The sequence below is a fragment of the Melopsittacus undulatus genome, chromosome 5 (genome assembly GCF_012275295.1).
Source record: "Melopsittacus undulatus isolate bMelUnd1 chromosome 5, bMelUnd1.mat.Z, whole genome shotgun sequence".
Taxonomy (NCBI): domain Eukaryota; kingdom Metazoa; phylum Chordata; class Aves; order Psittaciformes; family Psittaculidae; genus Melopsittacus; species Melopsittacus undulatus.
This window is the reverse complement of record NC_047531.1, coordinates 14,225,605-14,252,156: the sequence shown is the minus strand read 5'-3', so window position 1 is coordinate 14,252,156 and position 26,552 is coordinate 14,225,605. Positions and strand designations below refer to the sequence as shown.

The 26,552-nt window shown below is 36.0% G+C and overlaps 1 protein-coding gene across 1 annotated transcript in view; it reads left to right on the top strand.

Moving 5' to 3' along the window:
• Nucleotides 1-26,552, top strand: part of DOCK4 (dedicator of cytokinesis 4) — a 243,440-nt gene that overhangs the window by 144,094 nt on the left and 72,794 nt on the right. Inside the window, exons 14-23 of the mRNA XM_034063029.1 lie at nt 8,836-8,960; nt 10,455-10,617; nt 12,146-12,252; nt 12,916-13,072; nt 18,836-18,933; nt 19,036-19,119; nt 19,217-19,317; nt 20,028-20,109; nt 21,130-21,300; nt 22,617-22,809. Of these exons, the coding sequence (XP_033918920.1) occupies nt 8,836-8,960; nt 10,455-10,617; nt 12,146-12,252; nt 12,916-13,072; nt 18,836-18,933; nt 19,036-19,119; nt 19,217-19,317; nt 20,028-20,109; nt 21,130-21,300; nt 22,617-22,809 (1,281 nt within the window). The remainder of the gene's footprint in view (nt 1-8,835; nt 8,961-10,454; nt 10,618-12,145; nt 12,253-12,915; nt 13,073-18,835; nt 18,934-19,035; nt 19,120-19,216; nt 19,318-20,027; nt 20,110-21,129; nt 21,301-22,616; nt 22,810-26,552) is intronic.

Below are 26,552 nucleotides of genomic sequence, written 5' to 3'. Positions count from 1 at the left end.
TACAGAGTCAGGTTGGACCAGACTCTGAGCAACCTGATATAGTGGAAGATCCTCTCCTCATTTCAGGAGGTTGGACTAGATGACCTTTAAAAGTCCCTTCCAGCCCAAACCAGTCTATGATTTTATGAAATCATCGAAGTTCAACTGTCAGAAAGGCATTAGCAAGAGTTTAGTATTGCTATAGTATCCCAGGATTTAATTGCTTACCCTTCTGCCCCCTAGGGTATATACTAATAAACACATATGTTTGGATAATTAAATTATTTACAACCTCCAACTTGTGAGTACTGCAAATATGATCCACTTGTAGTGTAACTTGTTGAAATTCAGGCTACATGCAGGTGGTCATTGCTGCATCACCCAGACATAGGGCCACCTACTTTTGAATTGAGCTCTTCTATCTTGTTCCCTGTGTTTCTTTATAACTACTTCTTATCACAACTTCAGCTGTGCCAGTTCAAAGTTTACTTGGCTAAAAAGGGAGTGGAAGATTTCCTGCCTTTGTCTTTTATCTTCCAGTTTTGCTTGTTATTGTCATTATGTCAGTGTGGGTAGTAAGATCATAGAACATCCTAGCTGCTAAAAGGCATAGTATGGATTGACTTGAAGGGTAAGAGGTGAGGTAGACTAAGGGTCCCTAGCCTTATTTAAAATAGCCATATTTAAAATCACATTCTGCGTGAGTTTTTGAAATCATCCCACTGACAGTAGCTACACAGGTCTTGTCCTGTTCTGCAAAATAGCCTAAGGAGTTTTTCTCTAAAACATTTTTCATCCACAAGTTTTACATCCTGGATAATAACATTTTGGCTGGGCTACATCAAGAGATACTCAATCCCTACATTTGAAATTGTTTTAAAAGCTGTTCAGGTCATGTTTAGGGTATAAAACAAAGCAATTTGTTAGCTTGTATTTTACAGAGATGTAAATGAACAGGAGCTTTCTCTAAACAAAATAGTGTTTTCTGCTCCTTTTCAATTCATGCTTCTAAAGGACCTATAATTCCAAGTAAAGCTTTCAAAAATGCAATTCCTAACAAAAGCTCCTAGTATGTTCTGTGTAATTATTTTAAAATTAGTGGCTGCTGTCAGGACAGTTTAGATTTGCACACTGAAAGCTATAACTATCTGAGATGCTATCTTATTCAAGTGCAATCACATTATGTTTTGTTATACTAAATAATCAAATTGGAATTTATTTCACTAGAAAGCTTTTTGAGGATAGCTGGCAAACCGAACACTTTTCGTTCTAACAAAGACAGCTACCTTTGATCTTTGACAGCTATCTTCAGTTTGAAAACCTTGTTCCATATTAATATGCTACAAGAAATTCTACAGTTCTAAATGTGTTTGGAATATGAGAAAAGTCTTGTTATAATATCTCTGTTGCAATTGTAACTCAGTTTTCTCTAAGTTTAAAAGCAGTTTTGTGATGAAAGGATCATTATTTGATGCTTAGGTTAAGTACAAAAGTTTCTAGAAAATAAAAGAACAACCAACATATATTCATACAAATGTTCTCCCAATGCTTGTCCTGTCTGACCTCCTTCTGTCTAGTGATTACCTGTGTTGTTCCTGTCATTTGAGCTTCAGTGGGAGCATTCAAGCCTCTGTGGGAGGGAGGCAGCTTGCATGTAGGTCCCATAGCTGGGGTATGCAATGTGAGCAGCTGTAGACTAGTTCTTGTAGGTAGGTCCCGAGTAGTGGTGATGCAGCATCCTACCTGTGAAAGAAAGGGAGCGAGCAGAGCCATCCCATAATGGAACTGCCCAGTAGAGATGACAGGACCCCTCCTGTCATCTCCAACCTGCAAAATACTCCTGCCCCTTTTTTCTTTAACCATTATTTAAAATGTGTGTTTCATAGTTGGCAGGTTCAGGAAGGCTGACCTCCATTAGCTAAGTGTGTCCTCCAGCAGTCTGTCTTCTGGCTGTTTTTCAACATTAATTGACTTTTCCTCAGGCATCTTATAATTGCCTCTTTCATGTAATTGAGGTTCATCAGGTCTCTGTGCTGCACTCTTGTTCAGCCCTTGGACAATTCATTGATAGTTGGATTGACGTGATGAAGCTTCTCTGGTTTCTTCTTAGTTCAGAAACCTTGAGCTGTTGTGTGCCTGGTTAGCACCTACACCAGGGACAAGAAGAGTTTGGAGTTTTTCCCCTCTAGGCCTACAAATAGGGCTTTCATGATTTGGTTACCAGGTCACAGCTGAAACATATTGGCAAGATCCTAAGAAGAGGCAGGTTCATATGCTAGTGCTGTGCTTGTGCACATTTTGGTTTAGCAACCCAGGCATTTAGGTCAGCACCTTTTCTCACATTCAGTTAAATTCAGTTACCAGAGTAAAAATCCCTATAGAATGCGCACAGGAAAGTTAAGGCTGTATAATCATTCATATAACTGCAGCTTTACATTTTTTGTTAATTTCTGTGGAACTTCAATTTCCATATAGCTTTAGACCTCACTTCATAGTAGAAGCTCTTGTAGGACTGCTTCAGTCTGTAGCTTTTAATATTTAAAAATCTGGTTTTGATTAGCCAGATAGGTGAAATAGTAAAGTACTAAGTAGTGCCAAAGTGTTGCAGTTAATGGATCACTTCTTTAATTAAGGCAGAATATATTGATAACTTTTTTTAACACATTGCATTATTTTCTGAAGTAAGAACAAATAACTTCTGTAGATACACACTCTGTGATCCTCGCAGTTCCTCTGTTTTATCCAAGAGACAGTTTATTACTCCCTACTCTCACAGGGCCCAGCACCAACTTTTTTTTTCTACTTTGTTGTTTGTCACCTCACATCCAATGTGCAACAACCTTCTGCCTTACTTATGCTTGGTTGTAATGTGTTAACCTCATTCTTTATTGGGATAGTGGCTAGAAAGAAGCTTTGCCAAGATAAGCAGCTTTCTGAGAGTGAAATTTAGACAGCACAGAAATGCAACACATGGCTTCTTTAATTTGCCTTTTTCCAGCCTCTGTTGACTCAGCTCATAACCCACATGTCTAGAAGTGTCCTTTGCTTCTAGGGAGATCCAGGTGGTTTAGCTTCACCAAATATCTTTAATGATATTAGTGTGTGTTGTTCACCATTCTGTAATTTTTTCTTACCCAGAAAACTGTGTCAGTCCTAGACAAAGATGACTTTGGGGTTTGACCCTATATTCGTTAATAGTGTTACGAAGTGGATGTTGATACCTGCATGTTCATTGCACAGTCCGGAAGCCCTGGTGAATTCAGAAAGTTGAAAGAAAACTGGCATGACAGGAGCGGGGGATGGAAGTGCTCCATATGAACAGGGGAAAATGAGCTGCCCTTTCTTTTGAAAGGAATGCTTTCAAGTGTTCTCGATCCTTGGTACCACACAACTTCATTGTAAGTAGAAGTAAAATTGTCAGCTTAGTCAAGCATCATTTTCAACGTTATTTTCAGTTGCTTATTCCTTTACCAAACTTCATGCTGAAAATAACCATTGGATGTTTTCAGTGAAGCAGACTTAGAAAAGAGGACATTGTATTTATCAACATGGAAATAAGGTGAAATAAGTATGTTGCTTTTTTGTTATGTGTAGTCTCATCATGTCTGATTGAGATTCCATTCTATACGCATGTAATTAAACCAGTAATTAAAATCTGATGTACTGTACTATTTAAGATGTGCCTCTCTTGTTTCTGTGTTAATTCCTCATATTTGATCAAGCATAAGACTGTGTGAAATCTCAATACACATACCTGGGAGAGATTTGAGTCATGCAGATACTATGGTATTTGAAGATACCATTTATACTCACCAAAGCCTACCTCTGAACTCAGATATTCAGTTGGACTTTGCCTTTTGGTGCTACTTATGGCTGTAACTGTCCCTCTTAGTGAAAAGAAGATGATGTAATCTGTCAGTATTACCTGTCTGGTATACTGGTTAAGGCAAAGAGCCCATAGAAAAATGGTAAATGTTCTCTTAATCAAATGTGTAATTACAGTTGCCATAAATTAAAAAGATCAGTTAAAGGAATATAGATAAATTCAGAAATTTTCTGATGTTTGAATACATTGTAGAGGAAGTTGGAATTGTTTTATTGGAACAGGCAACATAAAAAGGTGTCATAATTTAGTCTTACACAATCTCAATTGTTTTTGAGAGAATTTCTGTTAGGGAAGATTGAAGAAATGGCATTTCTACACTGAGGAAATAAAAGGGATTAAGATATCTTCAGAGCAATATATTTAGATTGAAATAATTTTTAAAATTTTGATCCAAATAGATATTTTTTATTTTAATTTTCTTTCCTTTTTCCTTTCCAGAGTGAAAGTTTACTTTCCAAACCCATTTTCTTTTTTCACTGTCAGCTATTTTCTGATAAGGCTTTGTGCTTGACTTTTACAACCTCATTGACTTCCTGATTTTATGAGCTTTTACTTACAAATGTTCATACAAATATTGTGCTAAAGGTTTGTCAGGAGCATGGTCCTGATTTCTTAACATTTCAGTACATGTATCTGTCCTGCGAACAGTCAGGGTACTCAAAAAGTGATCTCAAGCTGGCTGTATAATGTGCAGTTCATTAAACAAGCACACTAATTCGAATCAGGTATATATGTATGTGTATGTATAGCACAGAGGAAAATTAGCAAATCATTACTGCATAGAGAGAACAGAGATTAAGAAGATATAACATCACCAATTACCACCTAATCATCATCCACGCCTACACTTCAAGCTGGGAAGCCCAGTTGCAGCCAATGCCAGGAGTCTGGAACTGGGAAAACTCCTAGGGGGTGCATCACCCATAGGTGGGGCTTCAGATTTGGCCACAAGAGGGTCCTGCTTTTATACCCTTAGAAAAACAATGGGCTTTGTGCCAGATCTGTAATTGTTTGCTCTTGGGGTGCAGTTTCTCTTGTTATCACTGTTGTCCATGCTGAAGCATTGGCCAGGTGCCCTGGTGTGGCCAAGTATGAAGGTCATAGACACCTGCACCATTATGTTTTCCTGCCTTTTTCCAATAGTCACATTGAATAAATACATATACTTTATAGAATGCATTTTGACAAAACCATACTCTGTTATGTCTCTCAGTCATGAGCAGAAATCCATTGTTGTACCTGAACTGTGAAAGTTCAATATAGTTGGTTTTCTTATATTTTGATTGGGAACAGTGATCTTTTCTAAACCAAAAGTGAAATATGTGTGTGTACAAATCCAGACAGAAGGCCAGATTTAAACTACAACCTACATATTTGTAAAGACTATAAAATGTCACATGTGCCACATTGAGGAAGGGAAGCTGCTGTTATATCTGCATGGTACAGGCTACCCTTGATATGTAGCCCATAGTTTACATTCTTTTTGATTATTTTTCCAATCTATTTCTGTTCTCTCCCTTCTGCTTTTGTACTCATTTCCATATGAAACATTGTTATTCTTCATATAGCATAAGAGGCTCAGTTTTCTCTTGGATTTAATAATTTGCCTTGCATGACAATGGAGAAGATCTGGCATTGTCTTTCAATAACGTGACCAACATGTCTTAATTTTCTCTGGGACATTGAAAATGGAGTAGAGATTCCTGAATAGAAGTAGATCAGGTCAAAATTCATGTGAACTATCCTCTCATGACAAATGATTACAAAGTTCTGTACGAGGAGAACAGTGCAGTGTTTGTGACAGTACATCCTCCTCCTGTGTTTTTTTCTACCTGTGATTTCTTCTGTCAACTGAATGGGTGAAAATCAATGGGGTTGGTTTTAAAAACCTTAAAATGCAGACACCATTTTGAAAGCCTGCCTAACTTTTGTGAAACGCTGATTACTTCTTTTAGAAATGCTTTCTTATTTTTTCATAGAAACATAGAATGGCTTGGGTTGGAAGGGACCTTTAAAGATAACTTTGATGCTTAAAAATCATTATTCCTGCCCCCACCAAGGGCAGGGACATCTTTCACCTCATCAGGTTTCTCAAAGCCATGTCCAATCTGGCCTTGGACATTTGCAATGATAAGGTATCTACAACTTCCTTGAGCATCCTGTTCCACTGTCATTTTCATTTGCACTTAAATCCTGTACAGCTTGCCCTTTTTAAAAAGGAGAAAGCTTGGGTTTTGCCGAGTTTTATCTATGGTAGGTCATAAAATTTGTGGTGAACATGGTTACTTGGTTATGTTTCTGTGAAGACACCATAGAAAATTGAAATAATTCCTTGCTGATAAATGTAAATAATGAGAGAATGTATCACAAATGCAAGTAGAAATCAAGTTAATCTTTCAAGAGAAAATACTGCAAGTGCAGATTGTTGGCTAAAATTAGTTATATAACAAAGCTTCTCTTTTGGATTACAATGTGTTGGCATTTTTTTCTGAATGTGAAACTCTTGAAAGTGACCGACTGCTGGCACTAACTAGAAAAGGACCTAATATATTGCATGATCTTTAGTAACTGTACTGTACTAGTTTCTAAAACATTTATAAAGAAATATTACTGCAATGTGTAAATAATCAGAATCTAGTAGTTCTAAGGGTAATTGAAGGGTGACTTCAATAAACACCAGAACTGGTTCAGACCAAAGGCCTTTCTAGCCAAGTGTTGTAAACAGGCACCTAAGGAAGAGTAAGAACTGTGCATGCATATATGCATGTATGGTAATTATACCTGATATTCTTCCAGCCTCCAGCTATTTTCAACTCAGGGGATTTCCGGAGCTGCTTCTGATCCTCTGTTTCATATCCTTTAGTTGATTTTCCTTTCACACTTCTCCGTTCTTTGCATGAACCTTTATACATTTCTCACATTCACAACGTCCTTTGGAAAGGTTTTGTGTTTGGATTTTGGTTTGGGGTTGCTTCTGCAGGTTTTTCTGTTCTGTTTTTTGGTTTTGTTTTGTTTACAAGGCTTGCAGTCAATTACCTGAATAACCACCACCTTTCCACCTTTTGCTCATTTTGAACCTGGCTCCTACTGAGAACCAGAAGTTGATTCAGTGGTTGCACACACTTAATAATACAGCTCTTTCATTCTTGACTTCACACAAAACTCTTAAGTGAATGCCATCTGGTCCTGGTATGTGTTTTTGTTTATTCTGTCTAACTTTATTCTAACCTCAGTCCATAGTTGTTTTAGAAGGTAAATAATAGTAATAGCAGATTTCCACACACACCTCTTATTTTGTGGGCATGGTTTTTGAGGACTAGATAATATAGCACTTTCCTCTTTTACTCTCTTTTTTATTTATTTGTTTTTTCTATTTGTCAGTGGTTTAAGTTGTGCTTTGGAGGAATCAATTATTTTGCATACAGTGATGGAATAATATTATAAAAATGTTAGAAGAAGTAGCAAGGTCATTGTTTCTGGTACTTCAAAATCACTAGTGAGTGATTATGCAGTAAAATAAAAGCAAGAAATGTGGAATATGAGAGCATGCTGGAAAGTTCAAACAGGTCAAGTTCTGCTTGCGCATTAAAAGAAAGCTGGAAATTGAAGATGAACTAATTGTTTTTTAATTAAATATATTGTAATTAATTTTACCCACAGTAGAAGTATCCATCTCATGTTTGACTTCTAAATGATACTCCTATAAATACATGAAACTGTCAAACTTGCACTCTTTTCACTAGTGCTCAGTGAAAATCTGCTTTACTCAAAAAGAATATTCCCATTATGCTAAAATTGCATTGCACTAGATAAAAGCATACATTCTCAATTTCTTTTTCTACCAAATCTAGACATTAGAATTTTAGAAGGTACTTCTAATTATGACACTGTGCTGTATTTTTCTATTTCACAAGGAAAATCCAATTGTTTCCATGTAGTTCTGGTAATGTTTGTCCAGAGCTAGATTAGTTTACACTTCTTAGAAAAAATAATATTATTATCAGACAGAAAAAAGGCTTCACTAACATGCCACTCCAGTCAGTACCAGTACTGCTTCTCCCCTGTTCTGTCCCTCCTGCAACTCCCAACCAATCTTTCTTCCTTTCATCAACTATAAACTTTGCAATTTGTGTCAAATTAAACTAAAATAAAATTACCAACTTTTGGATCTCATCCAAAAGCTCTTGTTATTGTTTTGACAGAAAACATAACATGTTCCTGTATGAATGTGCAAAGAATTTCATTTCAAATATTCTAGCAGTATTCAGTAACTTGTGCATTCTGTGTAGGACTTACGTAATGCCTGTATTGGATTTGTAGTTTGAATGTGTTAATGAAAGTTTAATTTCTCAGAGGCCTTTCCAACATGCTAAAAATATGCTAACATTTTTTGCTGGTAAACTTTGGAACATCCTGATAATGTAAAGTATGTTAGGATCTTTTAGATCAGATAGACAAATTTGAACGCTAGCATTCTGGGAAGCCTGCCCTTCTAATGGAGAGAACACCAACCTCTTGTTTTTTGCTTCTTCAGATAATAAACTTTCCTCTGAGATTCAGTGTAAAAAAGTTGTAATCAGTTCTTCAAGGAGACATCAAACAGAGAAATGTAATGAATCACAAATGAAAGCAAACACATTAATAATGCCTTAGATTAAAAGAGGCATTAGGTAAGGTGAAGCTAGACACCAGCTTTAGTATAGCTAGAGATAATCACTGTAAAGACCAAAAAGAGCTAACAGATGAGTAAAAGCCCCTAGAATTTGTTTAGTATGGCTTTGTTTTTTGTTTTCTTGGTTTAGGAAAACCATTGTTATTATTTAAAATCCATAAATACTGATAAAATGTGGGTATGATACTATCCCTTGTTTGGAAGAGAAGATGAAAGTCTACTAAAGTACTAAAAGCAAAAATTAAGCAAGTTGAACTGACTTCTGTAAACTTTGTGTTTGGTTTGTGTTTTTTTATAGGTGAAATGAGGAATGATTTATATATCACTGTAGAAAGAGGAGAGTTTGAGAAAGGAGGGAAAAGCGTGGCCAGAAATGTGGAAGTGACAATGCATGTCGTGGACAGCAGTGGTCAAATTTTAAAGGTATCTTTGTTTTATGTTTTTCCTTGGTGTAGCTCATTTTGATACACTTTTCTTAGACGTAAATCATCTTTTGTGGCATTGTTTGAAGAGTTCAAAATTGCTTTGAAGAAGTCGTTTATCTTTTGCTGTCTTCAGATATTCAAAGTATATTCACTTTACATGAAAATTTTGTAAAATGCATGTTTGTTTTATTTCTGTAATCAATTACATGATTCAGATGAACTGTAATTGTCAGCAAAATAATGAATGATTCCATAAGAAGCCTGAAAATGTTGAAGCAAGATTAAGCTTTGGTGAATTTCTTATTTCATAATAATTCTTCTCATGATACATTTCCTCATGATACTCAGAACATGTTTTGATAACTTTCAATTTTTTGTCTGATTTTAATAAATCAAGATCCTTGATGCAAAAATCGCCACCATGTATCAATAAAACGATAAATTAATGTTCTTTCTTCAGGTTTGATTGCATGCTGCTTGTGATAGTTTACAAACAGACACTGTTTCATATTTTAACTATTGACAATTGACTCTTTCTCAGGTTTTTTTTTGTGTACCAAAAGATTTCTCTTCACCTTTCACCTTTTTCATACACAGTTAATATAATTTTTCCCCTTTTATTTGAAAGTACTGTTTTCACATGTTCTGCATGATTTTGAGGGCTGTTGAGTAACAAGTTAAAGAAAGGCTGACACAAATAGTCCTAGTGCAAATTGTGTGTGTCTGTATATGTGAAGAGAGATTGCATGTATAAATGCATAGCATGCAATGTATGTATGTTTTTATATATATACATAAATAAACATGTGTTTGTATATATATCTTATATGTATGTGTATTTACATTTTTAAAAAGGCTATTACGGTGCAGAGGTGATTTCTTATAATTGCTGAGGAGAAAAGCTACCGCTTAGCTTTCCCACAGGGAATTAATAGGTATCCCCAAGTCAGGACTGACACAAATCCATTTGCCCATTGTGCTGCTGGGCTGTCGAAAGACCATCATGTGTGTTGCAAAGGCAGCCAACAGTTTGCATCTTTCTAATCAGAGAGTCCAGATTTCTTTACTGTTTCATGCTGGGGTGTATCACTGATTGCAGCAGGGTTACAGGCTTATTTCAGATGACTACAGACCTTGAGACTGGGCTGTTCTTCTCTCAGTCGCATTCTTGTTTGTTGCTTGGGCATAACACTGAATAGACCATGCTGTGTCATGGGACTTCCCATCAAATTTGTTGCTCAAGCCTTTTTGATTACCCAGTTCCCTGTGTAACACTGATTCTCATCAGTGTGGATGATTTTTTCTAATCAGTAAATACTAACAAGGTGCTATTATTTTTATGGGTTTAAAGGCAGTGAGTATTGAGCTACACATGTGGCACTTATGATAGGAATGTAAATATTAAATAGCCCTCAATAGAAGAGAGCCTTGATGACACCTTACCAGTGAACTATTCTATCTTTAAATCTTTAATAATTTTTTTCTTCATTAGGATTTTATCTCGTTTGGCTCTGGAGAGCCACCAGCCAGTGAGTACCATTCCTTTGTGCTTTATCATAACAATGGTCCCAGATGGTCTGAGCTGCTGAAACTTCCTATTCCTGTGGATAAATTCAGAGGAGCACATATCCGCTGTGAATTCCGGCACTGTTCCAGTAAGTGCTGTTCATGACTTCTGCTAGTCCTCTCCCTTACAGCTGCAGTCAGCACATGAGTTTCCATAATACCTCAAGAAAAGGCCAGCTGCATGAACTTTCTCTGAAATGCTTTCATGACAGCTTCTCAGGATTGCAGCTCTACTTGGAACTCAGTGCTTTGGGAAAGCTTAAATGCTGGGAGAAACCAGTCTAGTTTTATTAAATAGAAATATATAACATTGCAGCTGCAAATATAAACAGAATTTCAGGTAAACTCAAAATGCATATTTAGAATTTACCTTGTGATTTATCCAAAATTATAGCTGTCCCTTAGTAAATATTTAGCAATCCAACCAATGGGAAATGTACATAGATACATCATGGTCAATCAACATTACTTTTTTATTGTGGGGCTTTTTTTCCCACTAATTCTCTAAACATTCTGAACAATTTTAGAATTTATTTTGAGGTAAAAATTGAGGTCTGGGTCCATGTTCTGCATACGAGGGCCTGCAAGACAGGTTTCATAGCTATGGTGCTGACTGCTTACAGACTTGTGATAAAATTACACTTCTTTTAAACAGATGATGTTGTTTGACTCTTTTTGGTGATGTAGATATATAGCAAGATTTGGTTATTTAGGTTGCCTTTGTGGAAAGTGGCGCACACAGTAAATGATAGTATGCTTAGATTTTGGATGCTTAAGCTTCAAAATATAAGGAACAGATAATATAGGAAGAAATTTGCATTGATTTCTTCTTTTTCAGTTTTAAGGTTTTTATAAGCTATGAAGTAATAAAGGAAAAACATCAGTGGTCTGTTTCATACAGGTTCTTTGCTCAATCTTTCCTATGCAGCACAAGCTGGATATATTTGTTATCATTGCCTGCACCCCAACTGTGTTAAATCCTCTCTCAAAAGTCATAAATATACACACATTTCATAAAAAAAAATGGTTAATTTTCACAAGTGTTAGCAGCTGCACTCACTGGCTTCAGTAAAATCTGTGCTATCTCAGTGTTCTGCAGTCTGCTTTGTATTTAGGTGATAAACAAATTTTGGAATTTGAGTTTAGGTATCTAACTTTGAAAATGGTTTCTGCTGTCTAGCATTCAATAAGGAACAGCGACATCTTCAGTCATATCTATAGAGGCAAATGCTTTATTTGAAAATAGAAATGCAGTGTAGCCTAAGGCTGACCTAAAATGAAGACCAGAGGGTTGAAAGTAATTGACACCCCCAAAAAATCCTTTTATTTTCATATTTGGATTTCCTGGCATTCTGTATATTTCTATGACTGCATATTTCGTGGCTTCCTTTATTTGTTGTTACTAAATACCAAACCATTCCAGAATACTGCTTTCTGTTTAACAGTGAGATAAATAAACCATTACAGGAGATAATGTGCAAATCTGAAAAGAAATCTAAGATAATATTAGACTGTCTAGCTGCAAATAGCTTCCAGAATTCTTTTTTATGTTGTATCATATCTGTTTATTTTGTCTAAAATGTATATTAAGTGCTGCTATTTACACATGCATTTCAGCAAAAGAAAAGGGTGAGAAGAAGTTGTTTGGCTTTTCTTTCATGCCCCTGATGCAGGAAAATGGGAGGACTCTGCCAGATGGCACCCATGAACTCATTGTACACAAGGTAATTTGAATTAGTAATGATTAGCTGTGATGAGTCCTCTGGAACATATTTTATATGCCCGGAAACATTAGGTTGAGAAAGTCTGTATTCATTAACAAACGACTGATAATCTTTTCACCATTAAAATATCAGTTACTGATTGTTTCATATTAAGATTTTTGTTACAAACTGGAAGTGCCCTGGTTTTACTATGTCTTACTATTATATTTAATTCTATTTTTAATGGATTTGACAAAGATAAGTTGAATTAAAACACACAAAGTGAAGCCCATGATATCCTCTTACAGAATTGCTAAAGCTGGCAAATCAAGCAAGCTTATTTATGCAGATCTAATCAATGTTATAATTGTTTTGAGATGCTTCAGTTTAGTGGAATTTTTGTTTCCACATTTAGCAGTTATTGCTGTTCAGAGGATTTCATATGTTTCCAGCCAAATTTTAGATTTTTAACACCAAGATTTGTAGCTATTCTTTTAACATAACCCCTGCAAATTTGTTGATTTCAATTTCAGATATGAAAATATGACCCAAAACCAAAGTTGCAACAGGCATAGTGAAAATTCTTTGTTTTTTGGCAGAGAAACAGTAATAATTCGTATACATTAGGGATTTATTCCTTTGCTTTTATGCAGTAGAGTTATTTTAACTGCTTTGTTTTCACAGTGTGAAGAAAACACAAACCTTCAGGATTCTGGTCGCTACCTCAAACTCCCCTTTTCAAAGGGAATTTTCCTAGGAAACAACAGCCAAGCAATAAAAACCACTAAAGAGTCCTTCTGGATTACGTCCTTTCTCTGCTCCACTAAACTCACACAAAATGGTAGGATATGTTGATTATTTAAAACATGATGAATTCAAATGAGTGTTATAGCTAGCCTTTTCTGTTCCAAGTAAGCATGGATCTCCTCAACCATTATACAAACTGGTTTTCTTCATAATTTTCCAGATGGAAACCAATGCAGCATGATAAACCAATGATTTTGAGTAGCTCAAGAATGCTTTTTAGATTAACACGATATTGAAAACAAATGCAACACTCTTAGAATCAACTATCAAAATGCAGCTGCTTTACAAAACCTTTTAATCTGTTTGTTGCAGAGTTTTTTATGTAATACAAACTGTAGACTTTAGGCTGTGGCAGTTTGTTGTTAGGCACAAATTGCTTTTTTTGTTGTATCACTTCCTTTAAGCCAACAAACCTTTACTACTACTTAAAACAATCACTGGATATAAGCAGCAGCAGATAGAAATACATGTGTTTGCACGCTTTGCCATTGCTATGTGTGAAATTCCAGAGATTCTTGTTTGTTTGCCATATTAATTACAGTTTGTAACTAAAACAGCTTTACACAAATTTCTAAATATTTTTTATTTGCTTAGTAATGTGACCATTCTTCGGTATGCACACAGTTCTGTGTTTCTTTTTTTCTAAACTGTTTATCACAGTTTTAAGATCTGGCTTTGTCTTTCTTGTGTGTGAATGATTGTGTCTTTACCTTTCTTATATGTATGATGGTAAAATTGCTGATTGCTTGCAAATTGATTATAGATGTTTAACAACAACTAGAGCAGCTTTAAAAATTGAAATAAGCATCTTAATTTTCACTATTTAGTAGCAAGTGTCCCAAATAGAGTTATGTTCAAATAGTAAGTGGTCTGTTTCACTGTGCACACATCCATCCATTCTGCATTCTCATAGCAATTAGTTTCAAAGTAATACATGCTAGCCAATAAAACATTTTCCTCAAAGTTGCTAATAGGCAATCAGAGGCTAAGTTTGCTTCAGCTGAAGGCCTGGATTTCAGAAATCACAGGAATCTACTGATAGTTACACATGCATGAAAGTGCTGCCCGGAACGTCAGTGTTTCACTGATAAACAGTTGCATTGTTGTCTGGGGTTAATAATACTTATTTATGTTCACAGTACAGGAGTTATTTTGTAGTTAATGTAAATAGATGTGTGACAAAGGGTATAAAATTCCCTTTTTTTTTTTAACCATATTGTAACTAAGAGGGTATAGAATATCTGAATAATACTCATCGCCTTTTCAGCTCTGAAAGAGTTAACAATTATTTCAGCAGTACTTCAGAGGGTGGAAATATTTTCAGTAGACAGGCTCATATTTTCTCCAAAGGATCTTCTTTGGGAATTTCATCTTGGTGAGTTTCCAAATCCCCAGTCTTTTAAACAAAAGTTTGCCAAAAAACCTATTACATACTCAGAAAATGAACATAGAGCAAAGCATGTGGATATTTGGTCATGTGAACATTACTTCAGTTGTCCCTGAGAGAATGTAGCATATTTATAAAAAAAATACAGGATTAAAAAGATCTGTGTCTTTCTTTTCTAGTAACCATTTGTATTGACAGTTTTGAAAATTGCTAACTACTTTTAAATCTGTTTTTGCGTTTGGAGATTTTTCTGAAGCTCTCTGATCTGCCTGTGTCTACAAACAACTATGTACAGCCTGAAAATTAGTTGAAAATTATGTTATTGTTCTGGCCATGGCATGGGGAAGGAACCCAAACTCAGACTTGTAAAGGATGAGACTGAGTTAGGCCACAGCTTTACTAGCTTACTGGGAAACCTTACCCAGCTGTCATTCTCTCATTGCTTATTCCCAAATGCCATCAGCTCTCATACATATTAAAATTATGGGGACTGGGGGAAGGAGGCTGCCTCCCAGTTGTTGGCATCCATAATTTCTTTACCTTTAGTATGTTGGAGGGGATTTTAGCATTATTTCCAAACAATTTTCAGAAATCTAACCAGGGGAGACTGTGTTCATCAACTCTTAAGAACATGTCGTTATGGAATCTGTCTGCCAGTTAGCTTTTCTTTAGCTTGACTTTTGATGCTGGATAGCTAATAAGTTGGTATTAGCAAAAAAGTATACCAGCTTTTATATATTATGTTCTTATATGTAAATATATCCTTATATGTAAATATATTCTTATATGTAAATATAACTGAGTAGTTATATTTCATTATCCTAAAGAAAACCCAAAAATGCAAGAGAGAAGACAGTGATTTTTCTACTGAGTAGTTATCAATACAGTTATACTTAGTTTTTGAAATATAGGAGGAATTTCTGCTTGACAGAGACTCAGGATCTATCCAGCAAGTCAGAATATTTTAGCAAGTTGGCATCTACTCACTTCTCAGCATTGATCAGCACATCCCCAGTAAGCAGCTGTTCATCAGCAGAACAATATGTCATACAGCATATCTATTGTAAGGCAGAGGTGTTAATCCGTCTATCTGCATTTGACAAAAAGCCAAATTGGTGATAAATAAAATAAAAGTAGAAGGGGGCATCTTTCCAGAGTGACCTCAGTTTGGAGGGAGTGTTGGAAATCACAGAAGAGGCTTATTGGAAGAGGAATACAGGCTGCCAGTTCTGGAATTTAGCTTTTTCCTTTTGATGTGCAGTAGTGCTAAACCAGGCCAATTTTGATGGCTGAGGATTTATAGGAGAGAGATGGAAAGATCAACCCAAACTAGTTCCTTACACACATGATTCTAAACCTTTTATTAAACTTAGCACTTTGGATTTAAATTAAGCTTGAAAAGGGAAGTGCTTTGTTTGTTAGGAATGGTAGGCCATGTGTAGCCTGTTTTAAATGTACAAATCTGATCATGTTTAAGGGAGGGCATTGGAAATGTTTTTGTTCTTCAGCAAAATTTGTCAGCAGCATTGACTTTTTCCTATTTCCAAAACTATGTTTTCTTACTGGGCCTGTTTTTTGGGGACAATTTTATATTCTCATTTCTCTTGTGATTCACATGTCAGATTTTCTATTCATGTCATTTCTGCTTGGGCTATTCAATGCTGTTATCTCAGCCATGTCTTTCCACCTTAAAGTTTCCCTTGAAATAAGTGCTTTGAAGTCAGTGTCTTACATTTGTGTTCTTCTTCTCTTTTAATCCCCCAACAAATCCCTAGTATTGTGTGTCAACTTTCTTCCACCCAGTTGCTCCAGAAAACCTGTAAGGAAGAGTTTTGCCTGCTATAAACTGACAGCTTCAGCTGGTCTCGCTACTCCTCAACTTAAGTTGAGGCTTAAACAGAATAGGGTGGATGTGATGTGGAAGGCCATTTAATTATCCAAAAGACAAATGCAGTTCACTGGATTTGTAATGCCTGTTTCTTAAAAATTCCTGACATAAGGAATAATTAGACCTATCATTTGTCCTTGATCTTTGGTATGTGTCTCTGACACACAGGTGGAATCCTTCAGCGCTCTTAGTGCAATTCTAGATTTTTTTTTAAGCCAAACCATTCCGTCCTAGCACAGCATAGAGCAAAGGAAATAAGAAACATATAAATGCATAACCCAATTTGTGCCTACCAAAGTCAAATAAGGCAGCAAAATATTAATGGAATAGCATGTAGGGTGTTTGCCATTAACACTTCTGGCAAGATCTGTATACAGGTGGAGACGTATTTAATGTTATTAAATACAGAAATATTGCTTCATTTCTTGTTGAGAGATAGGAGCTTTCCTGGAACAAACTGGGAAAGAAATGACACAAAGGTGGGTATGGCTCAAATGTTACTTGAGTATGAAATCAGTCTGTGAAAGAAAGTTCCCATATTGTTGCTGAACCAAGAGGAAAACTTTCTGTTAGCTTCTTAGTTTGGTAAGTGCTGAGAACATTTCAGAAGACCTTCTAAGACAATGTTGGATAGTGATCAACTAGAGAGTAGTTCAGCTTAAACTAATGGAAGGGTTGAATAGTGGTTAAGGTTTTATGCTTCCAACAGACAGGCTTTAAGAGATCCTGAAAAGCTGGGTAGTGAAATGTGGAAGTAGTAAACTGCATGTAGTGCAGCTTCAGGATTTGTTTAATTCAGACATTCAAAATTACATGGAACTTCTACTCAATACAACTTGACGGGAGTGCTGCAGGCCTGAGTGGGTGAGTCGCAGCCAGAAAATGTGAGGTGTAAACACAGAACCTGCAGCAGAAGAGACAAAAATTGTGCCAACCTTGTTCGAGTTCAGCAAGGGTCAGGATCAAGTGAAAACTGCTGAAAATCCAAGCCAAATTTGCAGCACTCTATTTTAGGATGTTGAATGGTATAGGACATGAAATTCCTAATCTCATAGCAAAGCGGTATTTTAGTACATCTCAGAAGCTGAAAGCAACAAGATATGACTGAAGAGTGACAAATACAGTACTTAGATTTAAGACAGCTGCAAGAGCAGATAGGTTAACTGGGCCATCACCCTCTGATGAATTTTATACAAGTATTTACAAGAAATCATGGATGAAAAAATGGACATGTAGCTACATGGAATGTGCTGTAAAATGAGTTTATCACAGGCATATCATGTGAGAATAAGTTTCTTGATCTTTAATTTCAAAGGCTTTCTTTATTATTATTCAGAGGAAACACAGCAGATCTAAACCATCTGGACTTCAATAACATGCCACATGGAAAATTGGAAAAGATAGAAATTTGAATAAGAATTTTTAAACTGGTAAATATAGGCTAAACCAGAACTAGCAGGTTGCACTGTAGTGGAAGGAATTTCCCTTCTGAGTAGAAGGAAAATACTACCAGAGCTGAAGAATTAGGCTTGGGATTGATCTCTTTTTAAAGGGGTGGAAGGGATGAGGATGGGATTTGATTCTGTAAAACTTGAGACACTAGAGAGCCTGTTAATGAAAGTTGCTGCTAATATGTAGTTGAAAGAGCTTATCAGTTGAGAACAACAAAATCAAAATATGATACAGGCAAAATAAAGTCACTTAGATTTAAAGAATTAATAAGAGTAGAAATTAGATCAAATCTAATGGTACAAAGAGCAGGATCATACCCTAATAGAGACTCTTGCTGTAGCCAGGGAGCTGAACAGTAATAAATAGGAGAAAGACCTATTTGTGTCACCAGCATGATGTTTCTAGAAAAAAGCTCAGAGATTCTAGAACATATGTCAGGTGTTTACAGTAGACATTCAAGCTTGGTATTGATATAGAAAACACTCACGTAATTTTGTCTGTAATGTAGTTACCATTTTGGTCAAGAAAGCTAAGGGCAAGTGAATTAAAACTGGAGGAGGTGCAAAGAAACTCCCATATGTTTTAGCTCAGAAGAGTTTATTTTCCAGAAGAAATTGTATTGCTTGTTAATAAAGCAGGATCTTAGAGACATTGTGTTTGTTCTCTGTAAAGATATAGGAAGACGAGTATTTTAAATATATTCAAACTAGTAGTTAGGAGACTATTTTTTGCTGTCAGAGGACAGCTGGGGAAGACATCCCCTTTGATGGGATGAGAGACAGCAAAATAATTTCTTAAGGTGGTAGCTGACAAATATCTGAACAAGATTGTGAGACAATTGCTACAGGATACTGATTTTACTGACCCAGCACCGTGTTCTTATATTCCTATTGGTGTAGCAATTACGAAATGGAATGAAAATCTGTTGTTGGGCTGGTCGTATTATAGCAAATCTTGAGATGTTTCCTTTTGGTTTAATGATGCCAAGTTTTGCTGAGTGGACTGTAATAGTAGAATTTAAAATCTGAATTGCTTTGCTTCCAACTTCAATTTGCATTTTGCTTTTGCAGGAGATATGCTTGACCTTCTGAAATGGAGAACGCACCCAGACAAAATTGCAGGTTGCCTCTCAAAATTAAAAGAAATCGATGGTTCAGAAATAGTGAAGGTATATGTTTTTATCCTTTTAGATAATAGAAGAGAAATAATTCATTTGCATGTCACAAAAGTACCATTTATTAACAAACTGTCTCTTCATCTCTCTAATCAGTTTCTTCAAGATACACTAGACACTTTATTTGGGATTTTAGATGAAAACTCTCAAAAATATGGATCAAAAGTATTTGATTGTTTGGTAAGTTTCATTTTGCGATGATGGCTAACACTATTTAAGAACTAAGTAAAACAAAGGAAAAAAGAGCTTTTTTTTTTCTTTTTTTGTTCACATTTAGGTTCACATAATAAATTTGCTGCAGGACAGCAAGTTTCATCACTTTAAGCCAGTAATGGACACTTACATTGAAAGTCATTTTGCAGGAGCACTTGCTTACAGGTGAAGTCTGTACTTTTTCTATCTGATTTGAATGCACTTATGGGTAAGCTAAGCAGAATCAATCATTAGATTAAATTAGACAGTATCATTAGCAAATAAAATGCAATGCCTGTATGAATGCCCAGATTTATGCCATTTAAAAAGAGTAAAAATAAGTTACTAGAAAGATTACTTGCTAAAGCTTTAACATTGGCTTAATTTTTAGATCTTTTACTTCAGTGGATTTCTTTATTTGAATTACTTTGAAAAACATAGGAGCCTTAGCACTATCCAGATGCAACACGTTCACCATCTGTGTAGAGCACTGCAATGATAAGCATCACTTACTCTGCTGTACTCTCTGTATTTATTGCTACCTTAGACATCCATTTAAACTAATGCAGTTTAATGAGAACGGCACATGGAATATAGCTAGAGTTACTCCATGCTGGCAGGGAGTCTTCTGGCTTAACTGAGCTTGTGTATCCCTGTCAAAATTATTCAATTGCATATGTAATGCTGGTTCTCTGGTTTGTCAGAGATCTTCCAAGTGGCTGTCAGCAGATGGAAAACTAAGCGTAATATTGAGTCTCTAGTGATCAGTGAAATCTAGTCATATATTTTTTATTTTGTCAGTGTTTCTCATATGACAGCTATTGGTTTGCATTTAATGTGCAAAGTCGACCCTTCTCCCACTCTATGTTATAATACTTTCTCATGTGCTATTCTAGAGATCTTATAAAAGTACTAAAGTGGCATATTGATCGAGTCACTGAAGTGGAGCTGCACGAGCACATACAGGAAGTACTAAAGGTAATAGAAATTGATGAAAGCAATTATGTATATGAATTATGTATTCATACAATACCAACAGTTTTAACTTAGGAAGTGAAACAGAGTATGGAATAGTAGTAGTAATTCTAGGAAGCTGCAGACTTTTTCAGTGCAGTAGTTTATTCATCATTCTCTTTTGTCACTTAATTGATCAATGGAGCTTACTACCACTCGACTCTGGAGCGCTTATGTTCCTTACGGAATGAGTAGAAGTTAGGTCTAAGAAATCAAATATAGATTGAACTGGTGGTATAAACATCTGTTGCATAACAGAACCTAAATGATAATCATGCATGCTGACTAGATGGTTCAACCCTGACACTGGGGAATTCTACTGAAAATGGTGGGTGTGATTGCTCTTGTCGCATTTTGTACCGTGAACAGAGCACAGTGTAGAGTCAGGCTGAGTTGTACAACACAATAATCCCATCTGCGACAGGTGTTATAGTCTGGGAAAAACTATCAATGTGGTACTCTTCTGTGTCTTTCTATGCTGCTGTTATCTCAGGTGTCTTGCTAATAAGAAAGAACTGTATTTTTATTTATGTTCCAACAGTGTTGCAACAAAATTTAAGCTTTTTTTGGTTTGTATTACCTGGTTAACAGTTTATAGGAAAACAACTTTGAACAAGCAGAGGAATTTCAAGAGCAGCTGAAAAGTTTGAGCTTATTTCTTATATTGGTCTTGTATGGTTATGCAATACATGTTTCTGTAGCCAAAGACATGCAAAGGATGGGGGAGGAGAGGAATGCTGAGATTTTGCAGTTTTTCATTAAAAATACAAGTGTTCCCTGGTTTGTAGAAGTTATGAAAGGCAAGGCAAAAAACATTTGAGTATGCGTTTTTTGAAATGTTGTTAGTATTTCATTAGAAAGATTTGATAGCATGGTGTCCTGTTTCAGACCCTTGCTGTTTGAATGATACAATCATTGCATGTGTTCTATTTGAAGATGAGCTGGTTCATTTATATGAATTATCTCTGATTTTGACATTTGTAGGCACAAGAATACATCTTTAAATATATAGTTCAGTCTCGAAGGTTGTTCTCTATTGCCACTGGTGGACAAAATGAGGAGGAATTTCGCTGCTGTATTCAAGAGCTTCTTATGTCAGTACGCTTCTTCCTTTCCCAAGAGAGTAAAGGAGCTAGTGCTTTATCCCAACTACAAGTAAGTTTTTGAGTGTGCCCTGCTTATTGCCATTTTCCGTGTCCCACATAGAAAATGCATGCATGTCCTTACCTGTATTCCCAGGAATGAAAATGTTTTGGTTTTTTTTTGCCAGGGCAAAATGGCACTTTTAGCTCATCCTCATACCTTTTCTCCTACTGTATGAAATTTTCATAGCAACAGCTGCTGGTTGGTGTATATCTATGGCATGTATCTATGGTTGGTATAGCTAATCTTAAATCTAACATTTAATTTTTAATTATAATAACTATATTGCTTGATATAAATAAAGTAATTTCTCTGTTTGGAGCATTTTACAGCTTAGTTTAGCCACATTGAAACTGAAGGATTTGAGCCATAAAAACTAAGAGCATTCATGCTTTACAAAAAACTTGTAAGTCTTGATGAACTGTATATTTTAATACGTATCTGGTATCTTTATTTCAGTAATTTATCTACTTCTCCAGCTCACAGATATTCCATTGTCTTCCCCAGTTTCTGTAACCAAAGACCTGTTAAGAATTACTAATTTCTTAAGCTCTGTAGAAAATTGTTCTTCCAAGAAAATTGCAAATAGCAGAGAATAGAGAAGTGATTCTTCCATCTCAAGTCACGTAAGCAGGTGGAGTGAAAAGATAATAGCAAAATTATATAAACAATAACATTTGGAATTTTTCAGTATTTTTAACCTTCTGTGTCATCTGTTCTGACACCAGTGTGAAGAAGGGCTGAGGTGTGAGCTTTTCTTAATCAGCAGGATTTGGAGAGGAAAAAGAGAATATCAGTTCTAGCTTCAGTTCTCTGGCATTGCCCTCCATTCTTTTGTTTCCATACTCAGCAATGAATTTCTAGCCCTATTTTAGGGTTGTTGAAGTGAAACAATAGTACCAGTGTATTCTCACTCCAAAATTAAAATGTTCATTATTTAAAAACTTGAAAATATAGAGGCCTTTATATTATTTGTTTTACAACAGAGCAAACCAATACAACTCCACTGAACTCCACTTGTTCTCATATCAGCTAGCTTCTGTTATCCTTTTAAAAATTCCCTCTTGCACATAAGTATTTTTCAAGTATAAATATTTTGTTTGAAGTTGAACTTCTACTTTCAGTTTGTCCTGGGAGAACTGAACAGTCATTAGATAATGCTCAAAGGAAAACGGTCACAAGAATAAGCCCATTAATGAACATGAGGATATTTCATTTGAAAACATGACCATTTTCTACAGTTTCTTAAATTTATGTAATTGTTTAAATGCTTAAATGTCAGAACTATGCTTCAGTATCTTACTATCCATTTTTGCCCTTTCCTCTAGGCTGTGTTTCTGAGCTCCTTCCCATCAGTGTACTCTGAACTTTTGAAGCTTTTTGATGTAAGAGAAGTGGCAAATTTGGTTCATGATGCTCTGGGCAGCTTGCCAACAGTCATGCATGGGGATGAGTCCCTTCAAGCTGTTAAACTGCAGAGTATTGGGAAAACTGTAGAGAGTCACCTGTACACTAACCCAGGTAAGGTTGTTTGGATAGGTAAGGTTGATCTGGGCTGCCTGCAGATAGAGAAGTCAAACTGTGTGTTTATTACATGGGCCAGCAGGTGCTGAAGGGAATAGTTTTGCTGAGGGTAGTGCTTCCTAAGGCACAATTCTTCAAGTACAGCTCTATACAAGCTGCTCATTTAGAATACAGTTGGTTACATTTAGTAGTTTTGTTTTTAGAGACAAAGACTCTTGAAAACTTTGTTTTATTCTACTGCTGGCAATATGTCTGTGAAGGAAGTTTTCCTAATACTTTTTAAGAAATTGCAAAGGAAAAAGCTTTACTAGGTCTTTGGGTCTTGTTTCTTTTTGTTCTCCTTTGGGGGCAAACAGATCATCACTTATTCATTAAGTCTTATTTGTGTAACTCTTGCTAGCTCAGCACTTTCATATATTTCTTAATGTAGCATAAAAAGGCTACACATAGGCAAGTTATGCATAGTGCATGGTGTATACCAGCTTAGCTATTTGCTATGTGGAAGAAAAGTGGCTGTATGGTGGCAAACCTGACATTCTTTTTTTCTATCCTATGTGAAACCCATAGAAGTGACCAGATGTTAAATTTGAGATGAACTAATTTAGAAATAAAAGAATTAATATAAAGGAGTTATACAGAATTCTAATAAGTGTTAATTTACTCAACAAAAAGCCCTCTGGAGAGCTGTTTGGATATTGGCTGATGGAGTTTGGTAGAAACAGCAACTTTTACCATCTAAGATAAGCACATTACAATGATAAAACATCTGCAAAAACAACAGGGATACGCATAAATGTTCTGAGATGCTGCAAAATAGAGGAAGTGATTTTAGAACATTAGTTTTTTAAAATGCTTCCAGTGATTGTATTTTTAAAGTATGAGCTCTAAGAAATGGGTAAGAAGTATTGGATCCTGGCTACTTTGCTTCATTCTGGTGAAAAGGGCTCACCCTTTTCCTTCTGAGCCTCCATGGCTGTCCCTTCCAGAATAGTTAGCTCTCCCTACAGCTGACTGATCAGGTCTTTGATACTCTGGGTAGATGATGACATACATATTCATGGAGCAATCATAAGGACACTCTAAGTTACATTTTTCCTTTTTGAAACTACTTAGGGACCAGGTAACATAATTTCCATTTTCCTCCCCTTGTCTTGGTTAGGTCAGCCTAACTGGAAGATCCAAATTAATAAATGTAATTAAAGAGAGTTATTTAATGCCAAGTAAGGGGTTCCTGGGGACTTCCTTGGAATTGTAAATCTACTTTCAATTGTATGCCAATCTTTTTGTTTGCTTCCTTTTCTGAAAGTGTTATTTTTTTTTAATTCAAATCCAGTTTCAATTATTACGAAGTCATATGAACTGGTTTGCCTGTGAATGCAGTGAAAATTACATACTCAATTTTTTGTAGAGGGTGTGGTGCACACAAATAAAATATGTATTTGTTAGACCCCAGGGAAACTGGTGTGAAAGACATCCAGCAGTAATATAAGCTTCCAATATCTCTGATAGGAAGCTCAAGCAAATATTTGTACAGTATGATTTCAGTCATCTTTATGTTGAAGGGTCTTGTGATCAGCATCTTGGTCTCTTTGCCCTTCATGTTTTCTCTATTTAAAATACAAAATTTTAAGTAGGCTTTCCTTCAGTCAATTCCTAGAAGGAAGTCCTTTTAAAATCATCTTGGGGAAATACATATTGCACTAGACTGTTAATGTGCAGAGTAAACTGAACACCCTAATGTGAAGTTAAGGCTTGCTGCTGTGAAAATAATTGATTTCTGTCTTCCAGCTGAAGATGATGAATGCTGTAAGCTGTACTGCTAGCTACCATGTTGAAACTAGATGTAACAGGGGAAAATATCTAGTTATCCAAACATCTAATAATGAAGAGGGCGCTTCTTAGATACCATTTTCTGTTATCTGTTTTTGTATATTCTGTTTAGCATGGAAGTTTCACATATTTTCTTTTGCAAGGGCCTGAATTACTAACATATTAGTTCCCACTGCTGCAGAAATCATCTGACACTAAAGCTATGCTTTTGCTAAAATTGGGAGATACATTTGGCATATTGTTGAAATCAAACACCAGGGACTGGTTTAAGGTGCCCAAGCACAAACATTCAGTGCAATTTCAGATGTATTCAATGCATCTGGTCTCTGCCTGCCTCTCTAGAGAATGCTGGTTATCTACTATACTTACTGATCATGTGTGAATACAATGTCTGAAATAGCTCCGTATTGATGCTTTGGTATAGCTTACTTAGAAGCTTTTTCCAGTGATTTTAAACTTCAGCTCTTCCTATAAGATAACAACTACAGACATGTTAAAAGGTGACAACAGAAGTTACCTGCCTAGCTCCTGTGAAAAGTTAGTGGGTAAAAAGGCCTTACTTCACTTCACTTCTGGTTTTTTCCTATTCTGCATCTTTGTAATGTGCATAAAATGTAGCGAGTGTCTAGGTTTCTTCCTCCGAAGAGGAAGAATTTTCTTGGAATCACCACTAGTCAAACATCTCACTGTTCAAGGATAATGCTGTCTATTTGTTTAAAGTGTTCAATTACACTGATTTTTTTCCAAGCAGACTGAAGTTTTGACTCAGATATAGTAATTTAAAAGCATATTTCATATTTCTGAAATTAATTTTTAAAATGCACTAGAATAAGGAAAGTTTTGTATGTCTGTGCAGGTGCTTTGCAACTAACTGAAAAGTAAGTGGGAAAGTTGTGCTGTGCGTTAAATATTTAATGTTAATGTAGCTTGCATAGCGAAGTCACACAGATTGCCCAGAGTAATTTCTAACTATGCCAAGCATGTACTTGAAAAGCTCAATGTCATGATTTTTTTTCCTCTCTTTCAGTATAATATTTGTAAAGGGCAAGTATTAGCTTTTTAAGCAGTCAGCTAATTTGGCTTTCTGCACAGAAGAATAACTGGGACAATGAGTGATGGCTAAGAGTCCTGATTATTACACCATTCCTTGTGCTCATTAATTTTCCTATACAGAATGGCTGACATAGCAGCTGGCAATTTTTAAGAAAAAGAGTAACCTGAGACAAATATTGTATGCTGCATTCTCCAGACTTTCTCACATAGCCCTCTCTTTGAGAGGCTGATAGTCCTTTGTTAGATAGGTGTATTGCAAATAGGAAGTTCTGACAGGCAAAGGGATATGAGACAATTAAAACCAAACATTGCCCATAGCAAATATGCCAGCTCTCCTCGTCTGCAATACCATTGCATCTCTTCACCCGAACAGGTCAAGACAGAGACGCATTTAGATGATAGGCTTATAAGGAATATATTGGAAGCTGTGTAATAAATATGTGGTGGTTAATTCAGTACCTGGCACTGTTCCCCCCCATGTATAGTTGAAAGCCATAGTAAGATGCTTTTTGCTAATCTGTTTTGGTGAAACAGAGTTCGTGATCATTTTTGCAAAAATGGAATACTTGAGACAGTTGAATGAGGATGCTGTTTTGCCTGAGATACTTCAGGCCATGCTTACTGTAAGTGTTAGCTATTTGTAAGCCACGTGTTGCTACACATAGATTCTCTGTTCTTCAAAATGGAGTTCATAATGCTGTGCTTACATGCGAGCAGCACATAGAGTTGTGGGCACTTCAGAAAAGGTACCATATCATGAGTGTGCTCATCAAGAAGCTGCCTAGAGTTATCCAAGAAGAAACACCTTGGTATAGTGCTGTTCCTGTTTTGTCCTCACCTTCTGGACTGAGGGACTT